Source organism: Macaca fascicularis, chromosome 12 (assembly GCF_037993035.2).
Source record: "Macaca fascicularis isolate 582-1 chromosome 12, T2T-MFA8v1.1".
NCBI classification, from domain to species: Eukaryota; Metazoa; Chordata; class Mammalia; order Primates; family Cercopithecidae; genus Macaca; species Macaca fascicularis.
In genome coordinates this window covers 21,100,977-21,123,783 of record NC_088386.1, presented here as the reverse complement: position 1 = coordinate 21,123,783, position 22,807 = coordinate 21,100,977, and the positions used below count along the sequence as shown (strand labels likewise).

Sequence of the window (22,807 nt, the reverse complement as noted above, 5' to 3'; positions counted from 1 at the left end):
GAAATAAATCCACTTGAGAAGGAGTGTTCTAAGGTTTTTGAGGTGGCAAGAATGGATAGGTTGGAATCACAAATAGAGGAGTTTACCATAGAAAAAGAAGAAATAACCTCTCTGCCAGGCACGGTGGCTCACGCCTGTAATCCCAGCACTTTGGGAGGCCAAGGCGGGCAGATCACCTGAGGCCAGGAGTTCAAGCAGACCAGCCTGACCAACATGGAGAAACCCCATCTCTACTAAAAATACAAAATTAGCCAGGCGTGGTGGTGCATGCCTATAATCCCAGCTGCTCAGGAGGCTGAGGCAGGATAATTGCTTGAACCCGGGAGGCAGAGGCTGCAGTGAGCTGAGATTGCACCATTGCACTCCAGCCTAGGCAACAAGAGCAAAACTCTGTCTCAAGAAAAAAAAAAAAAAAAAGAAGAAGAAATAACCTCTCTTGTTACAAAAGGAAAGGAAGTGAGGATGAGTAAAGTAAGGAAAGGTAACAGAATTCTCAGATGTGATTCTATTTTCTTTGGGCAAGGGGTGGTTTGAGAGCTGGGAGTCATAGGTTATGATGTTGAAATAGTTTTTGCAGTTTACTGGAGAAATATGCTAATAATAGGAGCTAATACTTTGTAATGTCCACTATGTGCCAAGCACTAATCCAAACATATTTCATGGACTAACTTATTTAATTTTCACCACAACCCTATGCAATATAGGTACTTTTATCTTCTTTTATAGATGAGAAAATTAAACCACAGAGATTAAGTGACTCTCAATGTCTCTCACATTGTAAATGATGGAGCTAGTATTCAAACCCAGACTGTCTGGCTCCAGAGTCCATGCGCTTAGCCATCATTCTACAAGGATAGCTAAATAGACATAATATTTGTTAATGACCCTGGATTAATGTGTTACCTATTTTTCTATTAGTGACTTTTTTAAGGGTCAGAGTCTTGCTCTGTTGTCCAGGCTGCAGTGCAGTGGTGTGATCGTGGCTCACTGCATCCTCTAACTTCCAGGCTCAAGCTGTCCTCCCACCACAGCCTAATGACTAGCTGGGACTACAGGCATGAGCCATCATGCCTGGCTCCCTATTAGTGATTTTTCAACATCCCTGAATAGGCATGGAAAAGATGCAGACTTTAAAGTCTGTACATTCTGTGTGTTTTGATTTTTAACACCCAAATAAGGTTTATTCATGAACAAATAAATAAATAAACCTCACCAAATAAGGTTTATTCTGTACTTATTGCCATGACTAGTGGATGGAGTTTAGAAATAAATCAAGAATGTTTTTAATAATTGAATTCAGTTTTAAAAGAATTAGATTAGCTGTTTTGTTTGTTTGAGACAGGGCCTCACTCTGTCACCCAGGCTGAAGTGCAGTGGCACAATCACAGCTCACTGCAGCCTCAACCTCCCAGGCTCAAGCAGTCCTTCTGCCCCAGCCTCCCAAGTAGCTGGGAGTACAGACAGGCACATGCCACCACACCCAGCTAATTTTTAAATTTTTTGTAGATACAGGCTCCCACTATGTTGCCCAGGCTGGTCTCAAACTCCTGGGCTTGAGCAGTCCTCTTGCCCCAGCCTCCCAAAGTGCTGGGATTATAGCCATGTGTCGCTGTGTCAGGCCTAGATTAGCTGTTTTGATCAATGACTTTTATGATCAAACTTCCACGAAAATAACTTTCTTAAAGTTCATAATAGTATTGACTTTACTTTGTCAAAATTTGGGTGAATTTTGGGTAAATGGAATTATGTCATTCTTAGGAATGCTGTCTCATGTATCCTTGCCAAGTTGATTGATTGATTGATTGATTGATGGATAATGATTGCTTTATTATAACTTGTTCTGAAAACCTTACGGAAAGATTTAGGATCCCAGGGTTTTTTTGTAAAATTGTGTTGGTTAAGATATTAAATTGGAATTACCTTTTTCACAGGGGATTGTATCCCATCTACCCTTCAGTGTGCTGCTTGTGGAACTCCGTCAGTGTCAAAAGATTCAATGTATTAGAGGCATTAGATTTGTATTTGCAGATATATTTATAAGGAAGTAAAACATTCTTTGAGATAAGAAAATAATACTTTTGATAGTTCACTGGAACCATCTTTTGAAGTGAAATTATTGTTTCTTTGGGAAAATTTGGGCATGAGGCTCTGTAAAAATGTTCAAAGCCCTGACATTATGGTATGGAAACTGCTAGTCTTCTCCTGAAGGCTGTCTCCTACCAGATTTCAAAATGTTTACTAACAGATTTGAAAATGTTTTTTCAGGCTGATGAAAAAGTTTCTAAATTAAAAACTATCGGCAAAGGGGGAAGGGATACTGGAAGACAATGTCTAGCCTTCGTTTTGTGGTGAGCTGCAGAAGCTAGGCAAGGAGTAAATAAACAATGCATATTCTCTTTTACTTTGGTACTTGCCTCTGCTTATTTAAGATAATTTTAAAGGATAGAAAGTAAATCAACTATCACAAAAGAAATAAGTTATTAAGGAACAGTATAAGATGAGGTAGATAAATGAATAAAAATAAGAGAGTATATCAACTGATGAATGGATAAATAAAATGCATATATATTCGTACAGTGGAATATTATTTGACATTAAAAAATAAATGAAGTGCTGATGTATGCTACAACATGGATTGGAAACCATTACACTAAGTTAAAGAAGCTGTCTCAGAAAACACATATATGATTCCATTTATATGGAATGTCCAACAGAGTCAAATCCATAGAGACAGAAAGTTAATTAGTGTTCACCTAGAGTTGAAATGATGGGGAGCTGGGGTATGACAGCTGAGAGGTAAAGGAATTCTTTTTAGGGTAATGAAAAGGTCCTAACATTGTTAGGTTGTGATTGTTGTGATGATACACAATTCTGCAAATGTACTAAAAGCCATTGAATTGTACACTTAAAAGAGTGAATTTTATGGCATGGGAATTATATCACAATGAAGCTATTTTTTAAAAAAGAGAGAGAACCTAGTTCTTCTGTCTTTTGTTGTCTGACCCAGTTCGCTGCTTGCCCTCAACAGCTCCTATTATAGCCCCAAGATGACTGCTGCGTTCCAGGATATCAGATATGAAGTGCAGCCCATAATGTCTAAAGCAAGGAAAAGTGTTCCTAAGAGTGCCTTTGTCAGGGAGGATGTTTTTTTGAAACCCTCAGCAGACTCCTTAGGTGTCATACTAGTCAGAATCATTTGCAGGGGAAATGAAAATGCTAGGTTTGCTTAGACCAATCACAATTCACCTGTGACTAAGAAGACATTAAAAGAGCTTTAAAAAAAAAAAGAGTTTAAAAGGTCATGCGATATCTGAACAAAACTGTCATTTGACTGGGTTCTGAGGACTTCAGGACTTAAAGGGAAGCTTTCTTTGTGCTCACACTCTCTTAGCTGTAAGTTATAGCTGTTAAAGAAAAGATTATTCTGACTTGTTAAAAACAGTAGGGAAGACTACTCAAGACTATTGCAGTATAGAGGTCAACTGTTTTGCAATAGGCGAGAGAGGTTGAGCTCAATTCCAAATGCAAGGACAAGTAGAGGTTTATAGCCAGCAAGTAGGTTGAGAGAGTTGATGAATGGAAAATTACTAAGAGGAGACCTGAAGGAGATTCTTGCTAAAGACAGGCCAAGGCTTTATACATCCAAAGGTGCGGAATGAGGAACTACATCCAATATCAAGAGTGGGGGGATTTTCACTGAAATGACTTAGTAGGGTTCTTATAAGACTGGGCTATGCAGGCCTGGCAAGGATAGGATGGACACAGAAGACCAAGGTGAAGGCTTAGTTGCACAGAGGGCTCAGGAGAGCCTAACTAAAGTGAGATCAAAGGAGAGTCTTTGTCATAGTTCAGTTTTGATGTTTTTGTCTTTCTTTTTTTTCTTTCTTTTTATTTGATTAAAAGCCAACAATTTGAAATCAAATAACTTTTATCAGTTCTTCAGTGCAATATAGATTTTTCTTTAACTACTTTTACCTCAGAAAGTAAAATGTGTACCTCTTCACTGAAAAAAAAATGAATATTCTCTTTATTGTTGTATTTTATTTTATTTATTTATTTATTTTGAGATGGAGATTTGCTCTTGTTGCTCAGGCTGGAGTGCAATGGTGCATTCTCAGGTCACTGCAACCTCTACCTCCCGGGCTCAAACGGTTCTCCCATCTCAGCCTCCCGAGTAGCTGGACCACAGGCATGCGCCATCACGCCTGGCTAATTTTATATTTTCAATAGAGACAGGGTTTCTCCATGTTAGTCAGGCTGGTCCCTAACTCCAGACCTCAGGTGATCCTCCCACCTCGGCCTCCCAAAGTGCTGGGATTACAGGCGTGAGCAACCGCACCTGGCCTGCATTTTTTTAAATAAGATATAATGTATAGTTAATTACTTAAATTAGACCTTCGACTAACAGGCTCATTACTAACAGATCAATTCTAGTAAAATAAAATAGAGTTTTGAACACATGCATTTTCTGCAACTTCTGTGAAACCTGAACCGGCATAACCAAGACGTTAATTATTATGAGAACCTGCCATTCCACATACTATGTGCTTAAGATCGTTTGGAAGCAAATTCCTGTTCAGATAATTTCAAATCTGACAATGCAGTGATAGTTTTTATTAGGATAAAATCAAAATAGTTAAAATGCATGCATAGTACATTTTAAAATGAAAATCTGTGTAATCCCCAGCTTAAGAACCTAAGAGAATCCCAAAAGTTCATTTGTAACTTTTGATGTTTTGCTATACTAAACACATTTTCTCCTAAAAAGCAGTATCACAAATGATGGTTAAGTTGCTTTGTTAGTCCTAAGAGCCTATTTAGCCAGTTATGTAATTGAGCTTTATAATAATGTTAGGAACCATAAACCTTTTTGAAGCACTAGTGGAAAGGAGAGGGAAAAGGGGGCTTGAACTTTGGCATCAGCATCTCTGGTCGTGATGGAAGCAGGTGATATCAGTGGAGGAGACTCTAACAAAAATTGCTCACTTGGGAAGAGGAGGGGGAATCCATCTGAGACTAGAGGTTTAGCAATTATATAGTTTGTAAATCTGGACTGGATAGTAATGAATGTACCTTAAAAGTACTCCATCTTGACATGTACATTTTGAAAGGCTTATCACAGTAAATATAGCTCTTTAGGCAAACATGCACTTTATTAAAATGGTTCAGTTGCCATGACAACATATCCGGAATTTATAGCTCCTTGTTTTGACAGTACTTCATTTCCACTTTCCAAGGCACTGAAATCCAAGGCTAAAGTTCTTAACAGCCCCTTCTCTCATTGTATGATGAATTTCTGTGGTTTAGAAAACTTAGACATGCAAAATGTCATTTGCAGAATCTGTCATGTGACTTTATAGTCATATATATGAATTTTAAGTAGGTATTTTTCAGTTTCGAAATGCCGCCTTTATAATTTTTTATTACCAAACCTACATAGTATCATAGTTTAATGACCAGAGATCCAAAAAATAACAGTCCTCTAACCTTATTTCCCAAAGGCAACAACCTTCTTTTCTTTCAGCTGATTTTTTTTTTTTTAGTATTTACTTCAAATCCCTCAACACCATACTTATATTGCTGCTTGGTTTGTATTACTATTTGCTTTGTAATTTTAGCTGTCATCAGTTGCCTTCTTAATACGGAAGATAAAATTTTAGCCCTTTCTGTTATTTCCATCCTTCCATGAAAGTGATAGTCATAGTTTTACTGATTTTATAGCAACTTATTACCAATTTTGGCTTGATCAGTATGCACCATGTTTATTATTAGAACCATATTTACAACATTTACAGGTGAAATATATGCTATGGATATGTTTTCTTCCACAATTCATTTTATTTTCTTTGGCATTAATAATTATAAAGGTTTTTATTTTCTTCTTTTATTAGTTTTCTGTGTAGTTGTCACTAATTCATCCTCAAAGTTTCCCCTAGTTATTTAACCTCCTCCCATTATCTTTAAACATTAAGCATTGTATTAATCTCATCTTCTTAAAGAAATTTCCCCTGGTTCCTTCTGATTAGCTCCAGTCTGAACTGTTACTCTTTAGGCCTGCTGCAGAGCTCTCATCCTAGAGATTTTCACCTCTTTCCTTTATATTATTTTCTTTCTTTGTTTACTTCCTTGTTTTGTTGGAGGATTTTCTCCAGTAGCCTCCCAAGAAATGGTATATTGGAAGCAAATTATTTGCATTCCTTGCGTATTTGAAAATATTATTATTCTATCTGATTTTTAATTAGCTGGATATAAAATTTAGGGAAATCGTTTTCTCTCATTTCTGGTATTGGTATTGAGAAATCCAATACAATTCAGAATTGTTACTCTATTTTGATTCTATGAAATCTTTTCTTCCCTTTCTGGAAGCTTATAGAATCATTTCTGTGTCCCAGTGTTCTAAAATTTCTTGATAATGAGCCTCGTTCTGGGTCTGTTTTCATTCATTGTGAAAGACACGAAGTGGGTCTTTTCCATTTTTCGTTTTGGAAACTCATGCCCTTCAGTTATGTAGAACTTTATTTCTTTGATTATTTTTGTTGGTTTTTTTTCTCTGTTTGTTTTCTGAGAATTTTATTATGCCTATATTTTCATACATTGCCCTCATGACCTGATCCCCTAATTATTTTATATTTTATATTTCTTTTTTTTTTTTTTTTTTTTTTGAGACAGAGTCTCATTCTGTTGCCCAGGCTGGAGAGCAGTGACGTAATCTTGGCTCACTGCAACCTCCACCTCCCAGGTTCAAGCGATTCTCCTGCCTTGGCCTCCCGAGTAGCTGGGATTACAGGCGTGTGCCAACACGCCTGGCTAATTTTTGTATTTTTGGTAGAGATGGGGTTTCACCATGTTGGCCAGGCTGGTCTTGAACTCCTGACCTCGAGTGATCCGCCCGCCTCGGCCTCCCAAAGTGCTGGGATTACAGGCGTGAGCCACCATGCCTGGCCTACATATTTTCTGTCCACTTTCTGGGAGATTTCCTTAGCTTAGTAACCAATGAATTATCCATTTCTGCTATTATATTTTTCATTTCTGAGAGTACTTTTTTCTCCTCTTTATATCTCTCTCTCTTTTTTTTTTTTTTTTTCTGGAAAATGGTCTTGTTTTATAAATGCAATCTCTTCCAGTTTTCTTAGCTCTGTATATTTGATCTGTTCATACATGTTGCTTTCTACAAATATCTATTGATCTTTGGTTGGTTGCTTATATTTACAAGAAAGACACTAACCACTGACTAGAAGCTCTGCACATGTATATGATTTATAGACTATGGCCTTCAATAAAGGGTGTTCTGAATGGGATGTCTCCTTGGGAAACCCCTGATAGCAGTATCTTTAGTTTTTTCTCTTGGCTGGTCAGATTCCTTAGAAAAGAATCACTTTATATGATTCTACTCTCTTGCCTGAAGGACATAAGCCTGTTTCTGTTTGGGGAAGTATAGGGGTAAGAAGGCTGGGAGAGAGGGGCAGATCTCAGCATTTATTTTGTAACTTTCATGTAATCCCCATGAATTTTGTAGGATATACTTATCATCAATATAGGATTCCTCCATCCAAATACCCTCTATTTTATCCACTCCAGAGAATAAGTCTGTAGTTTTCTACCAGAATGGTTATAGTAGTTACTTATTGTATGGCATAGGTAGAGAGAAGGTAAATAGCAGTATTGTACATAATCAACTACTTAAACATTATTTCAGCAGGTCCTTCTAGCCACACCTGTCCCCATTCCAGAGGTGTCATTTTCTGAACCTTTTTAGATGACTGCAGCATAATTCAAGTGCTTCTCCAGTTTCCATAGCCAGTTTAGGATCTGTGAGATTGGTTAATCAGTTGTCAGTCATTATGTACTTCTTAGCTTCCAAAGTTTTGTTGCTATTGACTTTTCTCCAGTTCTCTTTGTCCCTCTACACTTAGATATCTTTTAAACATAGCATTGAGATGGAGCAGAAGTTAAATGTGGTCAGCCTGGTATCTTTTTCCAAAAGTTGTAAATAACCAGATTTTTTAAAGTTAAAAGATACATATATTCATATTTTAAACTTAATTCATGCGATCCTCTTTAATTCCTATTTCATACCAAATTGATTTTTCACTCTTACTAAGTAACTTGGCCTCAAGTTACCTATTAATCTGAACTTTTTAAATTTTCTTCCTTCTACCTCACAACTGTTCTATATGTCCCCCTGTTCTCTCAGACCTCACTACTGTTGTCTTCATCCCATCACTCCAGCCTCTTCTGGAACCTTCTCCATCCCAGAGATACGCTAAATGACCTCATTTCCATTTATCTTAATCTGTGTGCTCCTTGAACTGCCTATTTGTAAGTCCACCTAAGTTTCTTAAGTAAAAAACAAAAACAAAAACAAAACAACTTTCCTTAAACCTTACTCTTTTCAGTCTTCCCTTTAAAAAAAAAAAAAAGTGCTCTTCATCTGATTTTTTTGCTCTCTATTTTCTCCTTAACTCTGTCCTACTTAGTCTTATATGTAAACTTTTTTGAAAACACCTTCTAAACAAAACTGCCAACTCCTTCTTGATCATAGCCTACTTGACTACCTCCTTTCCGTTGAAACCCATTGTTGTGTTGTTTTTTAATTCTTCTAATTCTTGTCTTCTTCTCGTTTAACTGCTCAGGTTTTTCCCTTCTTGTCCCTCTTCTTCAACATTTTCCTTATATGTGGGCTTCTACTTCCTTAGGCTACCTAGAGAACAGTGCAGCTAAAAGTTCATATTTACTGATTTTCAAGCTGCTTTATTAAAAGTGACAAATTTTAAATAATCACTTTTATGACACTAATAAGGTTTACCTTTTAATATTTAGGCAGGTGCTGTAAAGGATTATATTAAGATGATGCTTCAGAATGATTCACTTAAATTTCTGGTTTTTGCTCACCATTTAAGCATGCTCCAAGCTTGCACAGAAGCAGTCATCGAAAATAAGGTATGTTGCTATTTTTTAATTAAATACTTTTTAGAATGCATATTTTTACTATACTAAACTTCAGTTGTAGTCTCATAATTGAGGAGTTTTTTTTCTTCTTTAGATGATGGTATATAAATTATTACACATTTTTCTTGAAAATTATATTAGTATTATATGTGATATACTATTAAATTTTCTCTTTTCTTAACTGATCTCATAATTTTCCACTGACCAAATTATCTAGATTGATTAAAAATATGCTGCCATGATAGGCTATAATGTGAATTTCATTTTTGTTCCTGGATATACCATTTTAGAGTGGTGTAGGTGGTTAAACGTTAGACTTTCTATTTACCTGCATGGTGGCCTTTGAATGTGGGTGACATAGAGAGGAAAGAAAGAATGAATTTGGCCAATGTTAGTACCCAACTGCAGTCATACCATTTAAACTTCCAGGCAGTGTATGGAAAATGATTACTAAAATTTAGTGTAGATGTATTTGAAACATATGGCCTAAGTAATTTATCAGGTTAGCTCCATCAAGCCATGTGGCTTTACTGCATCTTCTTAGGTCTACCTTGATTTCCAGTAGTCCACCAGTGAGTGGCAACATCTTCCTTTGTTTCTATCAAAGATAAAAACTTAGCATACATTGTTTAAACATTAGTTAATATGTTCATTAATATTACCAAAGAAATACTTCTAGTATTTCCTCCATAGGAAGAGTTATAATAAAGTGCTGTACATTAAAAGGTACTTTCTCACTGATTATATAGTTTCTGATAAACACCCTCTAAGAGTTAATTAACCTTAATATTTTTTAAATGATTGGGCAAGAAATTAAATTCCTAATATTTTTCTTATTCTGATTCCATTATACCTTAAAACTACTGGGATTGATTCGAAGTATGGTAGTCTTTTTTTCTTACATCCATTTTACTGATATGTTTAGAATCCCATTTAGCTTTACTAAGAGTTAAAAATGTAGATATAGGCCAGGTGCGGTGGCTCACACCTGTAATCCCAGCACTTTGGGAGGCCGAGGGGAACGGATCACCTGAGGTCGGGAGTTCCAGACCAGCCTGACCAACATGGAGAAACCCCGTCTCTACTAAAAATACAGAATTAGCCGGGCGTGGTGGCACATGCCTGTAATCGCAGCTACTCGGGAGACTGAGGCAGGAGAATCGCTTGAACCTAGGAGGAGGCAGAGGTTGCAGTGAGCTGAAATCCCGCCACTGCACTCCAGCCTTGGCAATAAAAGCAAAACTTCTTCTCAAAAAGAAAAAAAAGATATTTATGGAGTTGGAGGTGAATTTTTCCCCAACTCTCCCTACCCTGACAATGTATTTTCTTTAGAAAGACCCTCAGAGGATTTTATAATCTTCCTTAATGGCTATTAAATGGTTCATTGGTCAACGTATGCTTGCTCTTTGAGGACAGAACATTAATACGGGACATTCTTTTTAATAATTAACTTGGATATTCCCTTATAAAAGTGAATATTCATATGTTCCAACTATTCAAGGCTATATTTTCTATAGCAGTACATATATGAATAAGGTTTTTTGAAATTTAGGACTATTTTTAGAAGTTGGATAATGACTTCTTTTTAGCTATTCTAACACATAGTGATAACCCCCTTTTCTCAACTCAAATCATTCTTAAAGACAGCAATGTTCAGTTTAACACTTAATGTTTCCCTACTTTTTTTTTTTTTTTTTTTTGAGACGGAGTCTCGCTCTGTCGCCCAGGCTAGAGTGCAGTGGCGCGATCTCGGCTCACTGCAAGCTCCGCCTCCCGGGTTTACGCCATTCTCCTGCCTCAGCCTCCTGAGTAGCTGGGACTACAGGCGCCCGCCACCGCGCCGGGCTAATTTTTTTTTTTTTTTTTTTTCTTGTATTTTTAGTAGAGACGGGGTTTCACCGTGGTCTCGATCTCCTGACCTTGTGATCCGCCCGCCTCGGCCTCCCAAAGTGCTGGGATTACAGGCGTGAGCCACCGCCCCCGGCCTGTTTCCCTGCTTTTTAAAAATGTGTGTGATTGCATCAGTGCCCCACCTCACTGGAGATGACCGTATCACATATTTCTTTTAAGTTTAATAATGTGTAAAACCAGAATTCAAACGATAGATTAAAAGCTCTGTTTTCTGGCTGGGCACAACGAGGCGGGCGGATCACGAGGTCAGGAGATGGAGACCATCCTGGCTAACACTGTGAAACCCCGTCTCTAAAATACAAAAAATTAGACACGCATGGTGGCAGGCGCCTGTAATCCCAGCGGCTCGGGAGGCTGAGGCAGGAGAATGGTGTGAACCCGGGAGGTGGAGCTTGCATTGAGCAGAGATCGCGCCACTATACTCCAGCCTGGGCGACAGAGCAAGACTCCGTCTCAAAAAAAAAAATAAATAAATAAAGCTCTATTTTCCCAGTTAATATTTGAGATATTTCAGAAATAAATGTACTACTCTTCATGAATCCATAATTTGTGGGCAGAATCATCTTTCTCTTTTCTCACGTCTGGCTTTATTTTCACTTTAGAATTAGTGATCTTAAAACTTTAGAGTTAGTCTGATCCATGGTTTAAAGTTGCATGTCAATTTACGTAGAATTTTACTGAAGACAGCATTAGCTTAATTCATAAAAGATATGTGGAGCTTCAGCTATATACAAGGCATTGCCCTTGGCATTGATGGGATAAAGATGAATTAGACATAGACTCTACCCTCAAGTAGCTTAAAAGATTAAAAAAATAAGAAATTGTTATAAGAAGCTATTAAAAAACTTGGTAAGATTCTTCTTGTATAACATTTAGCAATCTGTCATCTTAACCAAGTTCCATTTTGTTATGTGACCGTAAAAATAAGCTGTAAAATATATAAAATGAGATGGGTACATAGGGGTTTGTCCTAATTTTGCCGTTTCCCTTGTTGATGCTAGACTCGTTACATTAGGATAGATGGAGGTGTTTCATCTTCAGAAAGAATACATCTGGTTAATCAGTTTCAAAAGGATCCTGACACTCGTGTGGCTATCCTAAGCATTCAAGCTGCTGGCCAGGTAAGAAATTTTCAATGAAATGTCATTGAAATAAGAAAAAAGGCCATTCACTATAACTTTGGTTTATAAACTTATAATTTTCTATCTTGATGCCTTGTATAATAAATATTAATTCTTCTTCAGAGAGTTCCAGAAAGTATAATAGAAAGAGGCCTTGACGTCTTTGACACAGATCTCCTAAATTTTCAGGGAAAGTATGTCTTTGAAAGAATATACTTTCAAAGAAGAGTAAGAAGTGTATAGTTAATTTGATTGTAATCTTTTTGCGTGACCTTTTTTCCTTCCTTTGAATTTGTATAGGCTTTTCTCATACCTGTCTCATATCCAACCCCTCACTTACTTGATTAGGTTTGAAGGCAAGTAAACAGAAATTCAGATTAAGACTGACTTAAATACACAAAGTTTAATTCTCTTATGTAGACAGTCCAGGCCTAGCATGATGTTTGCACAAAGTCCTTAGGACCTACACCCCTTCTCGCTTTCTGCTTTACCACTCTTAGCAAGTATCTCTTATCTAAAAGGGCTGCTAGAGCTTCATCATATCTGCAGTTCAAGCAGCTGCCTGAAGAAAAGCACACTGCATCTCACTGTCTTGTAGTTAGTCCCACAACCACACCTAATTTCAAGGGAAGCTGGGAAGAGTATCCTTTTTTCCATGTAGCTCCGCTAAAAATTGGGTGTTATGTTACAAAGGAATAAGAGAAGGATAGATATTAGGGAAAGTAATGGCAGTCTCTGCCACAGTAGATAAGAGGGGATCTTCTGGACTGTTTTTCTGCTAACATTCTAAAATATTTTGTTGTAAATGTCTAAGCTAGGATATTTAACATAGGGAAAAGTAATTGAGCATACTGCTGTTCAACCAAGCTGATACATGCCAAAGATCTGCTTTTACCCAGCTAATTAAAATATATAAAATTGTATACAGAGAGAAACTTTTATGAGGATGAAGCAGTTCCACAATTCACTGGGAGTTCTAACCAAAAGGACGGTTGTCTCAATGCTTCCCTCACGTTCAGTTAACCTTCCAATAATCGGAGTTATTTATCTGTTAGACTATTCCAACCATAGAGAATATCATCAAAAAGGGCTTAGAATTAGAAATGAAGTACTTAGAGCTAGGGAGGTGCTAAGTAGGAGAAAGCCAGACGGGAGAGTCTAGGACCTTTTGAAATTAATAATGTATGGGGCACTTACATTTTATTCAAAGCTGTTTCTGAAGACCTTATATAAATCAAGACTCATATACTTTAGGACTGATATCTCCATAGGAATAAAGGAAAGTAGAAAGGTCTTTGTTCTTGGTACTGTGAATCTTACATTATAGTTTAGCAGCTGCTTAGAGTGGTATTGATCTTGCCAGCATATTTTCCCTTTATGCTTGTATAGTCAAACGATGCTTTTTATAAAATTAAAGATGTCTCTCTTTAAAAACTACTTTTTATTGTTTCTGCATTATTTCTAATATTCTGTGGCATTTTCAGTCCTAAATAGCAGCATAGTTTAATATGTGTCTCTGTATTTTTATTACCTCTAACTTCTTTTTCAGAGACTGATTTTCAGTAAGTTTTTCAGCTTGAGAACTAGTACCACCATTTAATTAATGCTAGCATGATTTTGTTATGTGACATGAAAATATTTTAAGTGAAAATAACATATCAAAATAATAGCAGTCACAAAAGTCACTCACAGGAGTTTGGTGCGTGTGAACAACAAACAGCATTGATTAAATAATACTCTGAAAAAATGGCACATATTTCTGTTTACCACCTAATGTCATTTTACTGCTATATGGCTATAGCATAAGCATGGTTCACATTTCATTCAGCCTACCAACATTAAAGTCATGCATTTTTTGACACATTGTTTAGTTTGACACATTTTTTAGTTTGAGGGTTTTGCATTATTTCATATATTGATTATAAAGCAAGACTTAGTTAATGTTTTTATGTCACACTATTTGAAATTCATGAAAATGCAGTTGTACAGAAAATGCAATTGCATTGTATATATTGAGACATAGGCAGTAAATTTCAGCTCTTTGGAATATAACATGAGAAATATCACAGGAAGAAAATGGTATAACCAGAGACATATTTTTCTTGCTTTATAACATGACAGTGTGAATTAAATGAAGAGGATGTAAATGCTGTCTGCCTAGTTGCTATAGATACCATATGTTGGAAATTGTATTCTCATTTATAAAGTATTTTATTAGATTTTCCAGTGGTAATGTGAATCCATTCATCATCAGAGAATAAAGTGATTTAGTTTATATACTTCCATCAAGCTGACTTTTGAAATTTTGAAATACCTTTCAAATGTGTTTTTTGTAGTTCACCTAGCTATGCTATGTTGCATTAAACATTCTTCATTTGCCTTTCATGAATTAAATCTTAATTTGGCCTAAAATAAACAACTAATTTGTTTTCAAGTCCTTCAGTGTTCTCCATTTAACATGTTCAGAAAGACTTTATTATATATGGCTGTATGTTACATTCTCAATTTATTTGCATCTCAATTTATTTGCTTTATTTCACTTAGGGATTAACATTTACTGCGGCAAGTCATGTTGTATTTGCTGAGTTGTATTGGGACCCTGGACATATAAAACAAGCAGAAGACCGAGCTCACAGAATTGGCCAGTGCAGTTCTGTGAATATTCACTACCTTATTGCAAATGGAACTCTAGACACCCTTATGTGGGGAATGTTGAATCGCAAGGTAAAGCTTGAATTTAAATCAAGTTAGCAGCTTACTTATTATTAACCATAGCCAACTGAGTTAAGAGGCTGAGTTTTAGTGTTTTCAGGCAAAGGATACTTAAGTACATCAAGATGATGATAATAATAGAGACCAAGTTAAGAAAAGGCTTCAATAGTAGTACCTTGCCTGCTCTCCTCTGTAATAAGAGAGGCATGAATTTCCACATATTCCTGTTATCTTCTAAGCCCTTCTACTACATTAGAGGGACAATGATGGGGTTGGCTAGCAAGGAAACATAATGTCGCACCATTGCACTCCAGCCTGGGCAAGACTGTGTCTCAAAAAAAAAAAAAAAGGATTAGATGATTTCTGGGTTAGTTTGTTTGGGCAGCCATAACAAAGTACCATAGATTGGGTAGTTTATAAATAATAGAAATGTATTTCTCACACTTCTGGAGGCTAGAAGTCTGAGATTAGGATGCCAGTGTGGTTGAGTTCTGGTGAGGGCCCTCTTCCAAATTGCTGACTACTGCTTTCCCATTGTGGAAAGAGGTCAAGAAAGCTCTTTGGGGTCTCTTTTATAGGGGACTAAGCCCATTCATGAGGGCTCCACCTTCATGACCTAATCACCTCCCAAAAGCCCCACATCTGAACACCACCAACATTGGGAGTTAGGATTTTAACATCTGAATTTGGGGGGGATACAAGCATTCAGCCCATAGCACTGTTTTTCAATTAAGTGTTTTTAAAGCACTGAATGTAGATATTCAAAATGGCCAATCTTATGTTGGTTAAGTTTCAAAGCATATAAATATTAGAATAAAAGTTTTTATGAAGAAAGTGAATAGTATAATTTCTCAAGTTAGACTTTTTCTCATTAAGCATGGAACCATTGACTGGGTAATGGGTTATAATTTTGGATAATTATTGCTATGGTTTGAATGTTCATTCCCTCTAAAACTTACTTTGAAACTTAATCCCCACTGTGGCAGTATTGAGAGGTAGGCCATTAAGAGGTGATTGGCCTTCTTTCCCACCCTCTTCTAAAAAAAAGAAAAAAAGGTGATTGGGTCATGAGGGCTCTGCCCTCATGAATGGATTAATCCATTCATGGATTGAGGGATTAATGGGTTATCATAAGAGTGGGCCCGGTGGCTTTATTGGAAGAGGAAGAGAGACCTCAGCTAGCACCACTCAGCCCCCTCCCCATAAGATGGCCTGTGCTGTCTCAGAATTCTGCAGGTACCCACCAGCAAGAAGCCTTCACCAGATGTGGCCCCTCAACCTTAACTTCTCAGCTTCCATAAGAAATAAGTTCATTTTCTTTATATATTACACAATTTCAGATATTCTGTTATAAGCAAAAGAAAACATACTAGATGTCAATGAAGAGTCAAACTGTAAAATATTTTAAGAGATTTACTCTGAGCCAAATATGAGTGACAGTGGCTCATGACACAGCCCCAGGAGATTCTGAGAACTTGTGCCATAGGTGGTTGGGCTACAGCTTGGTTTTATGCAAGGTGGGGTGGAGGGAGGCATTGGTTCCAGATCACAGGTGGATTCAAAGATTTTCTGGTTGGCAGTTGATTGAAAGAGTTTATCTGAAGACTTGGAATACCTGGGTTAAGATAAGGAGTTGTGGAGACCAAGGTTCTTCTTAGGCAGATGAAGCATGCAGGTAGCAGGCTTCAGACAGAATAGATTGTAAATATTTCTTATTAGACTTTTTTTTTTTTTTGAGAGATGGAGTCTTACTCTGTCGCCTAGGCTGGAGCACAGTAGTGTGATCTCAGCTCACTGCAACCTCTGCTTCCCAGGTTCAAACAATTCTCCTGCCTCAGCCTCCTGACCAGCTGGGACTACAGGTGCCCACCACAATGCCCAGCTGAGTTTTGTATTTTTAGTAGAGATGGGGTTTCACCATATTGACCAGACTGGTCTCAAACTCCTGACCTTGTGATCCGCCCACCTCAGCCTCCCAAAGTGCTGGGATTACAGGCATGAGCCACCACTCCTGGCCTCTTATTAGACTTTAAAAGGTGCCAGAATCCTTAGTTAATTCTCTCTGGGATCAGGATAAAGACCTGGAAAGGAACGGGGATTCTCTACAGAATGTAAATTTTCCCCACAAGAGAGAGCTCTGCAGAGCCATTTCATACAAAAGAAATATATTAGGGAGTAAAAGGTTTCCATTTGTTTTAGGGCCTGCTATCTGTCATGTTGGTGTCTTATTGCTACAAAGAATCTGTTTTGTCAGTCTTAAGATCTCTATTTTAATGTTAATGCTGGTCAGCTTTTTTGAGATGGAGTCTCACTCTGTCACACAGGAGTGCGGTAGCAGGATCTCAGCTTACTGCAACCTCCGCCTCCCGAGTTCAAGTGATTCTCCTGCTTTACCCTCCCAAGGAGCTGGCATCACAGGTGTCTGCCACCATGCCCGGCTAATTTTTCTATTTTTAGTAGAGATGGGATTTCTCCATGTTGGGCGGGCTGGTCTCAAATTCCTGACCTCAGGTGATCAGCCCCCCTCGGCCTCCCAAAGTATTGGGATTACAGGCGTGAGCCACTGCGCCTGGCCTGTTTCAGGTTTACTTTAGAATGCTCTTTGCCAAGAGGAGGAATCCGTTTAGTTGGTTGGGAGGCTTATAATTTTATTTTTGGTTTACAAAGATAATTATACTAATAAAGCCCATGCTATGTTGGAACAGTGAGATTTTCTTAGTGGGTAGCTTATGATTTAAATGCAAAATCAAGTTACTTAGTGAATTTCAGCTGTGAGGTGAACTGCTGAAAAATTCATTTACTTTTTCCTTTTGTAGGCTCAAGTTACAGGGAGCACACTGAATGGTAGGAAGGAAAAAATTCAGGCTGAGGAAGGTGATAAGGAAAAATGGGATTTCCTGCAGTTTGCTGAAGCTTGGACTCCAAATGACAGTTCTGAAGAGTTAAGGAAGGAAGCTTTGTTCACTCACGTAAGATTATATGCCTTACTCTTTTTTATTTTTATTTTTTTTTAGTATCCTGAAACCATAACTTTGTATGTATGGTTTTAAATAGCAACTCTTAATTATTTATGGTATTGAAAGGAGACTTCACATAAAGCTGGAACCCCCTTAGAACCAAAAATTAACATTGTTTTCCAACAGTTTTCATACTTACTGTTCAGCTCCTCAGATAAACTGAATAAAATTCACAGTTCAGAAGAAAATATAGGAGGCTATCTTTATGACACTGAGAATAGGGAAGCATATATTAAATGTGCCTTAAAACGTGCAAATAATAAAGAAAAAGATTCAGATATTTGAGTATATCGAAATCAAAGGTTTTGTTATACAAAATGTCCTGTATATAAGTCACACACTCAGTAAAGATATTTGCATTACAGTGTCCAAAGTATTTGAAGAATTTATACAACTCAATTAGTAAAGCATAAACAAGTCAACAGAAAAATAGGCAAAGAGCTGGGCATGGTGGCTGACACCTGTAATCCCAGCATTTTGGGTGGCTGAGGCAGGCAGATCACCTGAGGTCAGGAGTTTGAGACTAGCCTGGTCAACATGGTGAAACCCTGTCTCTACTGAAAATACAAAAATTAGCTGGGTGTGTTGGTGCACACCTGTAATCCCAGCTACTTGAGAGGCTGAGGCACAGAAATCGCTTGAACCACCTGAACCAGGAAGGCAGAGGTTCCCATGAGCTGAGATGGTATTGCTACACTCCAGGCTGGGCAACAGAGTGAGACTGTGTCTCTGTCTCAAAAATAAAAAAAAGAAAGAAGAAAAAAAAGAAAAATAGGCAAAGAATATGAGCATCAGAGGATACCTGAATAGCCAATAAACATGAAAAGAAGCTCTACCTCACTAAAATAAGGCAAATTGTAAAGATAATTTTCCTCTTTACTATTTATTAGTAAGTAATTAGCGGTCTAACAATTTCAAAGTATGTGACCCCCCCCATTCCCAAAACTTGTTACTGAGTGGTTTTAGCATTCATTAATGATATTTGCAGGAATCACCTTTGAAATGGTCTTTCTTTTTTTTTCTTTTTTTTGAGACAGAGTCTCGCACTGTCGTCCTGGCTGAAGTACAATGGCGTGATCTCAGCTCGCTGCAACCTCTGTCTCCCGGGTTCAGGCGATTCTCCTGCCTCAGTCTCCCAAGTAACTCATATACAGATGCCTGCCACCATGCCTGGCTAATTTTTTGTATTTTTAGTAGAGACAGGGTTTCACTATGTTGGCCATGTTGGTCTCGAACTGCTGACCTTGTGATCCGCCCACCTCGGCCTTCCAAAATGCTGGGATTACAGGCTTGAGCCACCACGCCCGGCCTGAAATGTTTTTTTTAATTCCATCATTGCTTCTATATTTATTAGTTGTCATTTTTCTATAAAGAAGACATTTACCTCCCTGCTTTGAAAAAATGTGACTATGGACCAGGCGTGGTGGCTCACAGACCTGTAATCCAGCCCTTTGGGAAGCTGAGGTGGGTGGATCAGTTGAGGTCAGGAGTTCGAGATCAGCCTGGCCAACATGGTGAAACTGCATTCCTACTAAAAAAAATACAAAAAAAAAAAAAAAATTAGCCAGGCATCATGTCACATGCCTGTACTCCCAGCTACTCGGGAGACTGAGGCAGGAGAATCACTTAAATCCAGGAAGTGGAGGTTTTGGTGAGCCGAGATCACGTACCACACTCCAGCCTGGGTGATGGAGTGAGACTCTGTCTAAAACAAAAGAAAAAATTACTATGAACTTAGGGGTTTCAATTATTGTTATTATTTAATGTGTTATAATCCTTTACCTTTTTTTCTTTTTAAGCTTAGATCTGGCTAATGGGCCGGGCGCGGTGGCTCAAGCCTGTAATCCCAGCACTTTGGGAGGCCGAGACGGGCGGATCACGAGGCCAGGAGATCGAGAGACGATCCCGGCTAACACGGTGAAACCCCGTCTCTACTAAAATACAAAAAAACTAGCCGGGCGAGGTGGCGGGCGCCTGTAGTCCCAGCTACTCAGGAGGCTGAGGCAGGAGAACGGCGTAAACCCGGGAGGCGGAGCTTGCAGTGAGCTGAGATCCGGCCACTGCACTCCAGCCTGGGTGACAGAGCAAGACTCCGTCTCAAAAAAAAAAAAAAAAAAAAGATCTGGCTAATGAAAGCTCCTTTAACTGGCTCCTTTTTTAAAAAAACACATCCTTATAATTCTCTGAGTGCTTCCTTGCTTTCTGGCACACAATATATAACAGGTTCACCTTAATTTTTTTTGCCCAGACCTGGAATTGGCCCATTTCTTTAAGGAGCACTTATTCCCTTTACTGTGGAGTGATATTTAGAAATTAGGGTTTTTTTGTTGTTCCTGTGGGCTGTCATTGCCTCTAGGCTCTTTTCAATGTACAGAATATTTTCTCACGCATATATAAGGATACATGCACAAAGATCTTTATTGTGTCATTTTTTAGAATGCAAAAAATGGAAACAACCAAAATGCCCATCAATAGAAGAATGGATATGTAGATTGTCATATCTTGTAAAATGCTATTTAGAAGTTAAAGTGAATGAGTTATATTTATATGTATCAACATGATGAGATCTTGAAAACACAAAGTTGCTTTTTTTTTTTTGAGACGGAGTCTCGCTCTGTCGCCCAGGCTGGAGTGCAGTGGCCGGATCTCAGCTCACTGCAAGCTCCGCCTCCCGGGTTCACGCCATTCTCCTGCCTCAGCCTCCCGAGTAGCTGGGACTACAGGCGCCCGCCACCTCGCCCAGCTAGTTTTTTTTTTTGTATTTTTTAGTAGAGACGGGGTTTCACTGTGTTAGCCAGGATGGTCTCGATCTCCTGACCTCGTGATCCACCCGTCTCGGCCTCCCAAAGTGCTGGGATTACAGGCTTGAGCCACCGCGCCCGGCCACAAAGTTGCTTTAAAAACACATGGCACACACACAGTATAGTCTATGTTTATGAGTACACATATGTAGTAAAACATAAAACACACATTGGAAGAATATATATCAAATTTATAAAATTTGTTACCTCTGGGAGAGGAGAATGGATGTGGGGAACAATAAAAGTGTGATAGCAACTTCAGCAAAAATGTTTTATTTCTTTTATTTTATAAAAAGATCAGAAGTACAATATTAATATTTGTAAATTTTCAATGGTGGATACATAGATTTTTGTTGTATTCATTATACATTTCTATATGTAAAAATCCCCCAGTCTCACCTCTAACAAATGCTATTTAGAGATTATTTATAAATTTAGTAAGAAATAATATATTAGAGAAATTTGTAATTTATAATGTCTGCTGTTTCCTAGCCTTTTTTTTTTTTTTAATTCTTATTTTTTTAAAAGACAGGCTCTCTGCCTATCACCCAGGCTGGAGTCCAGTGGCATGATTATAGCTCACTGCAGCTTCAAAGTCCTGGACTCAAGAGATTCTCCCATCTCAGCCTCCCAAGTAGCTAGGACCACAGGCATGTGTTACTATGACTGGCTAATTTTTTATGTTTCGTAGAGACAGAGTCTCACTACATGGCTCAGGCTGGTCTCAAACTTCTGGCCTCAAGCAATCCTCCCACCTCTGCATCCCAAAATACAGAGATTGGAAGCATGAACTGCCACCACTCTTGGCCTTCTAGTCTTTTTGGGGTAATATGGTGTCAGAGTTACAGAGAGTTTAATTTTAATTTTTCAAAGAACTGATCAGAAATTATAGGAATAAAATTAATATTTACATTTTTTCTGATAATACAAAATTAAAAATTTAATGTGAAGTTTAATTTCATAAAAATACATTATGTGGAATCGTATTAATTTTTAATTATCTTATTTGGAGGTCTAGTACAATTTTTTTTCTAGAATATTAGAATATAATTCTGTGAAATATTGCTAAAAAATAGATCATTTATAATCGCGTTTAAAAAATGAGTTTTCTTTTTTCTTTTTTTTTCTTTTTGGAGATGGAGTCTTACTCAGTTGCCAGGCTGGAGTGCAGTGGCACAATCTCGGCTCACTGCAAACTCCGCCTGCCGGGTTCAAGCAATTCTCTTGCCTCAGCCTCCCAAGTAGCTGAGACAACAAGCACATGCCGCCATGCCTGGCTAATTTTTTGTATTTTAGTATAGACGGGGTTTCACCCTGTTGCCCAGGCTGGTCTCCAACTCCTGAGCTCAGGCAATCTGCCCACCTCGGCCTCCCAAAGTGCTAGGATTACAGGCATGAGCCACCGCGCCCAACCAAGTTTTCTTTCAACAATGCTTATTATATTATATTCTGGTCTACAATAAAGTGAATAGAAATCCTAGCTATTTTTAAAATATATAAATAAACCTATGATTTGTGGCTGTTCTTTCTCTAAAACTTCCTATCAAACTATTTTTACCAGTTCATTTCTAAGATAGGTATTAAGAATTTGAAATAAATCTTCCTACATATGTATATGTTTATTGTTTTTAAAAGTTTATCTGAAGAAAATATGTATTTGTGTACACAATTTTAAAAAATCACCCATACCAAATTTTACTTTCTTGAGTTAGGTATATCTTTCATGGTTCAGTGTTGTCTTATATGTTTTCCAATACTTGTCTTTATACAAATGCAGTTTGATGTGAATTGGAATCCTAGAATGTAGGGATCTTTTGTTTGTTTTGGTTCGTTTTGCTTTGTTGGTATTTATTTGTTATATGGCCAGCATGTGAACTGTGCTTTGATTGACTTTAGGTGGGTGTGCCCTCTCACCACTCTGTCTATACCCTCCCAGCTTCATGCAGTTTAAGAAATGTTCAATTGGCCGGGCGCGGTGGCTCAAGCCTGTAAACCCAGGACTTTGGGAGGCCGAGATGGGCGGATAACGAGGTCAGGAGATCGAGACCATCCTGGCTAACACGGTGAAACCCCGTCTCTGCTAAAAAATACAAAAAACTAGCCCAGCGAGGTGACGGGCGCCTGTAGTCCCAGCTACTCCGGAGGCTGAGGCAGGAGAATGGTGTAATCCCGGGAGGCGGAGCTTGCAATGAGCCGAGATCGCCCCACTGCACCCAAGTCAATAGTATATTCAATATATTCCATATATACTTATTTTATACTTATATTATTATTGAGTAATATATTCAATATATAC

General features: G+C 37.9%; 1 protein-coding gene across 37 annotated transcripts in view; it reads left to right on the top strand.

The window, feature by feature from the left end:
• Positions 1–22,807, top strand: part of ZRANB3 (zinc finger RANBP2-type containing 3) — a 321,730-nt gene that overhangs the window by 226,105 nt on the left and 72,818 nt on the right. For 35 of the 37 annotated variants that reach the window (XR_012421088.1, XR_006691008.3, XR_012421091.1 and 32 more), the window contains 4 exons: positions 8,821–8,940; positions 11,862–11,981; positions 14,526–14,705; positions 17,510–17,662. Coding sequence is in view for 31 of the 37 variants with exons in the window: in XM_045366986.3 (XP_045222921.2) it covers positions 8,821–8,940; positions 11,862–11,981; positions 14,526–14,705; positions 17,510–17,662 (573 nt within the window). In the remaining 6 variants the exon portion in view is untranslated. Of the gene's footprint in view, positions 1–8,820; positions 8,941–11,861; positions 11,982–14,525; positions 14,706–17,509; positions 17,663–18,747; positions 18,999–22,807 lie in introns of those variants that run through there. The other 2 variants (XM_074008974.1, XM_074008973.1) reach the window with 2 other exon arrangements.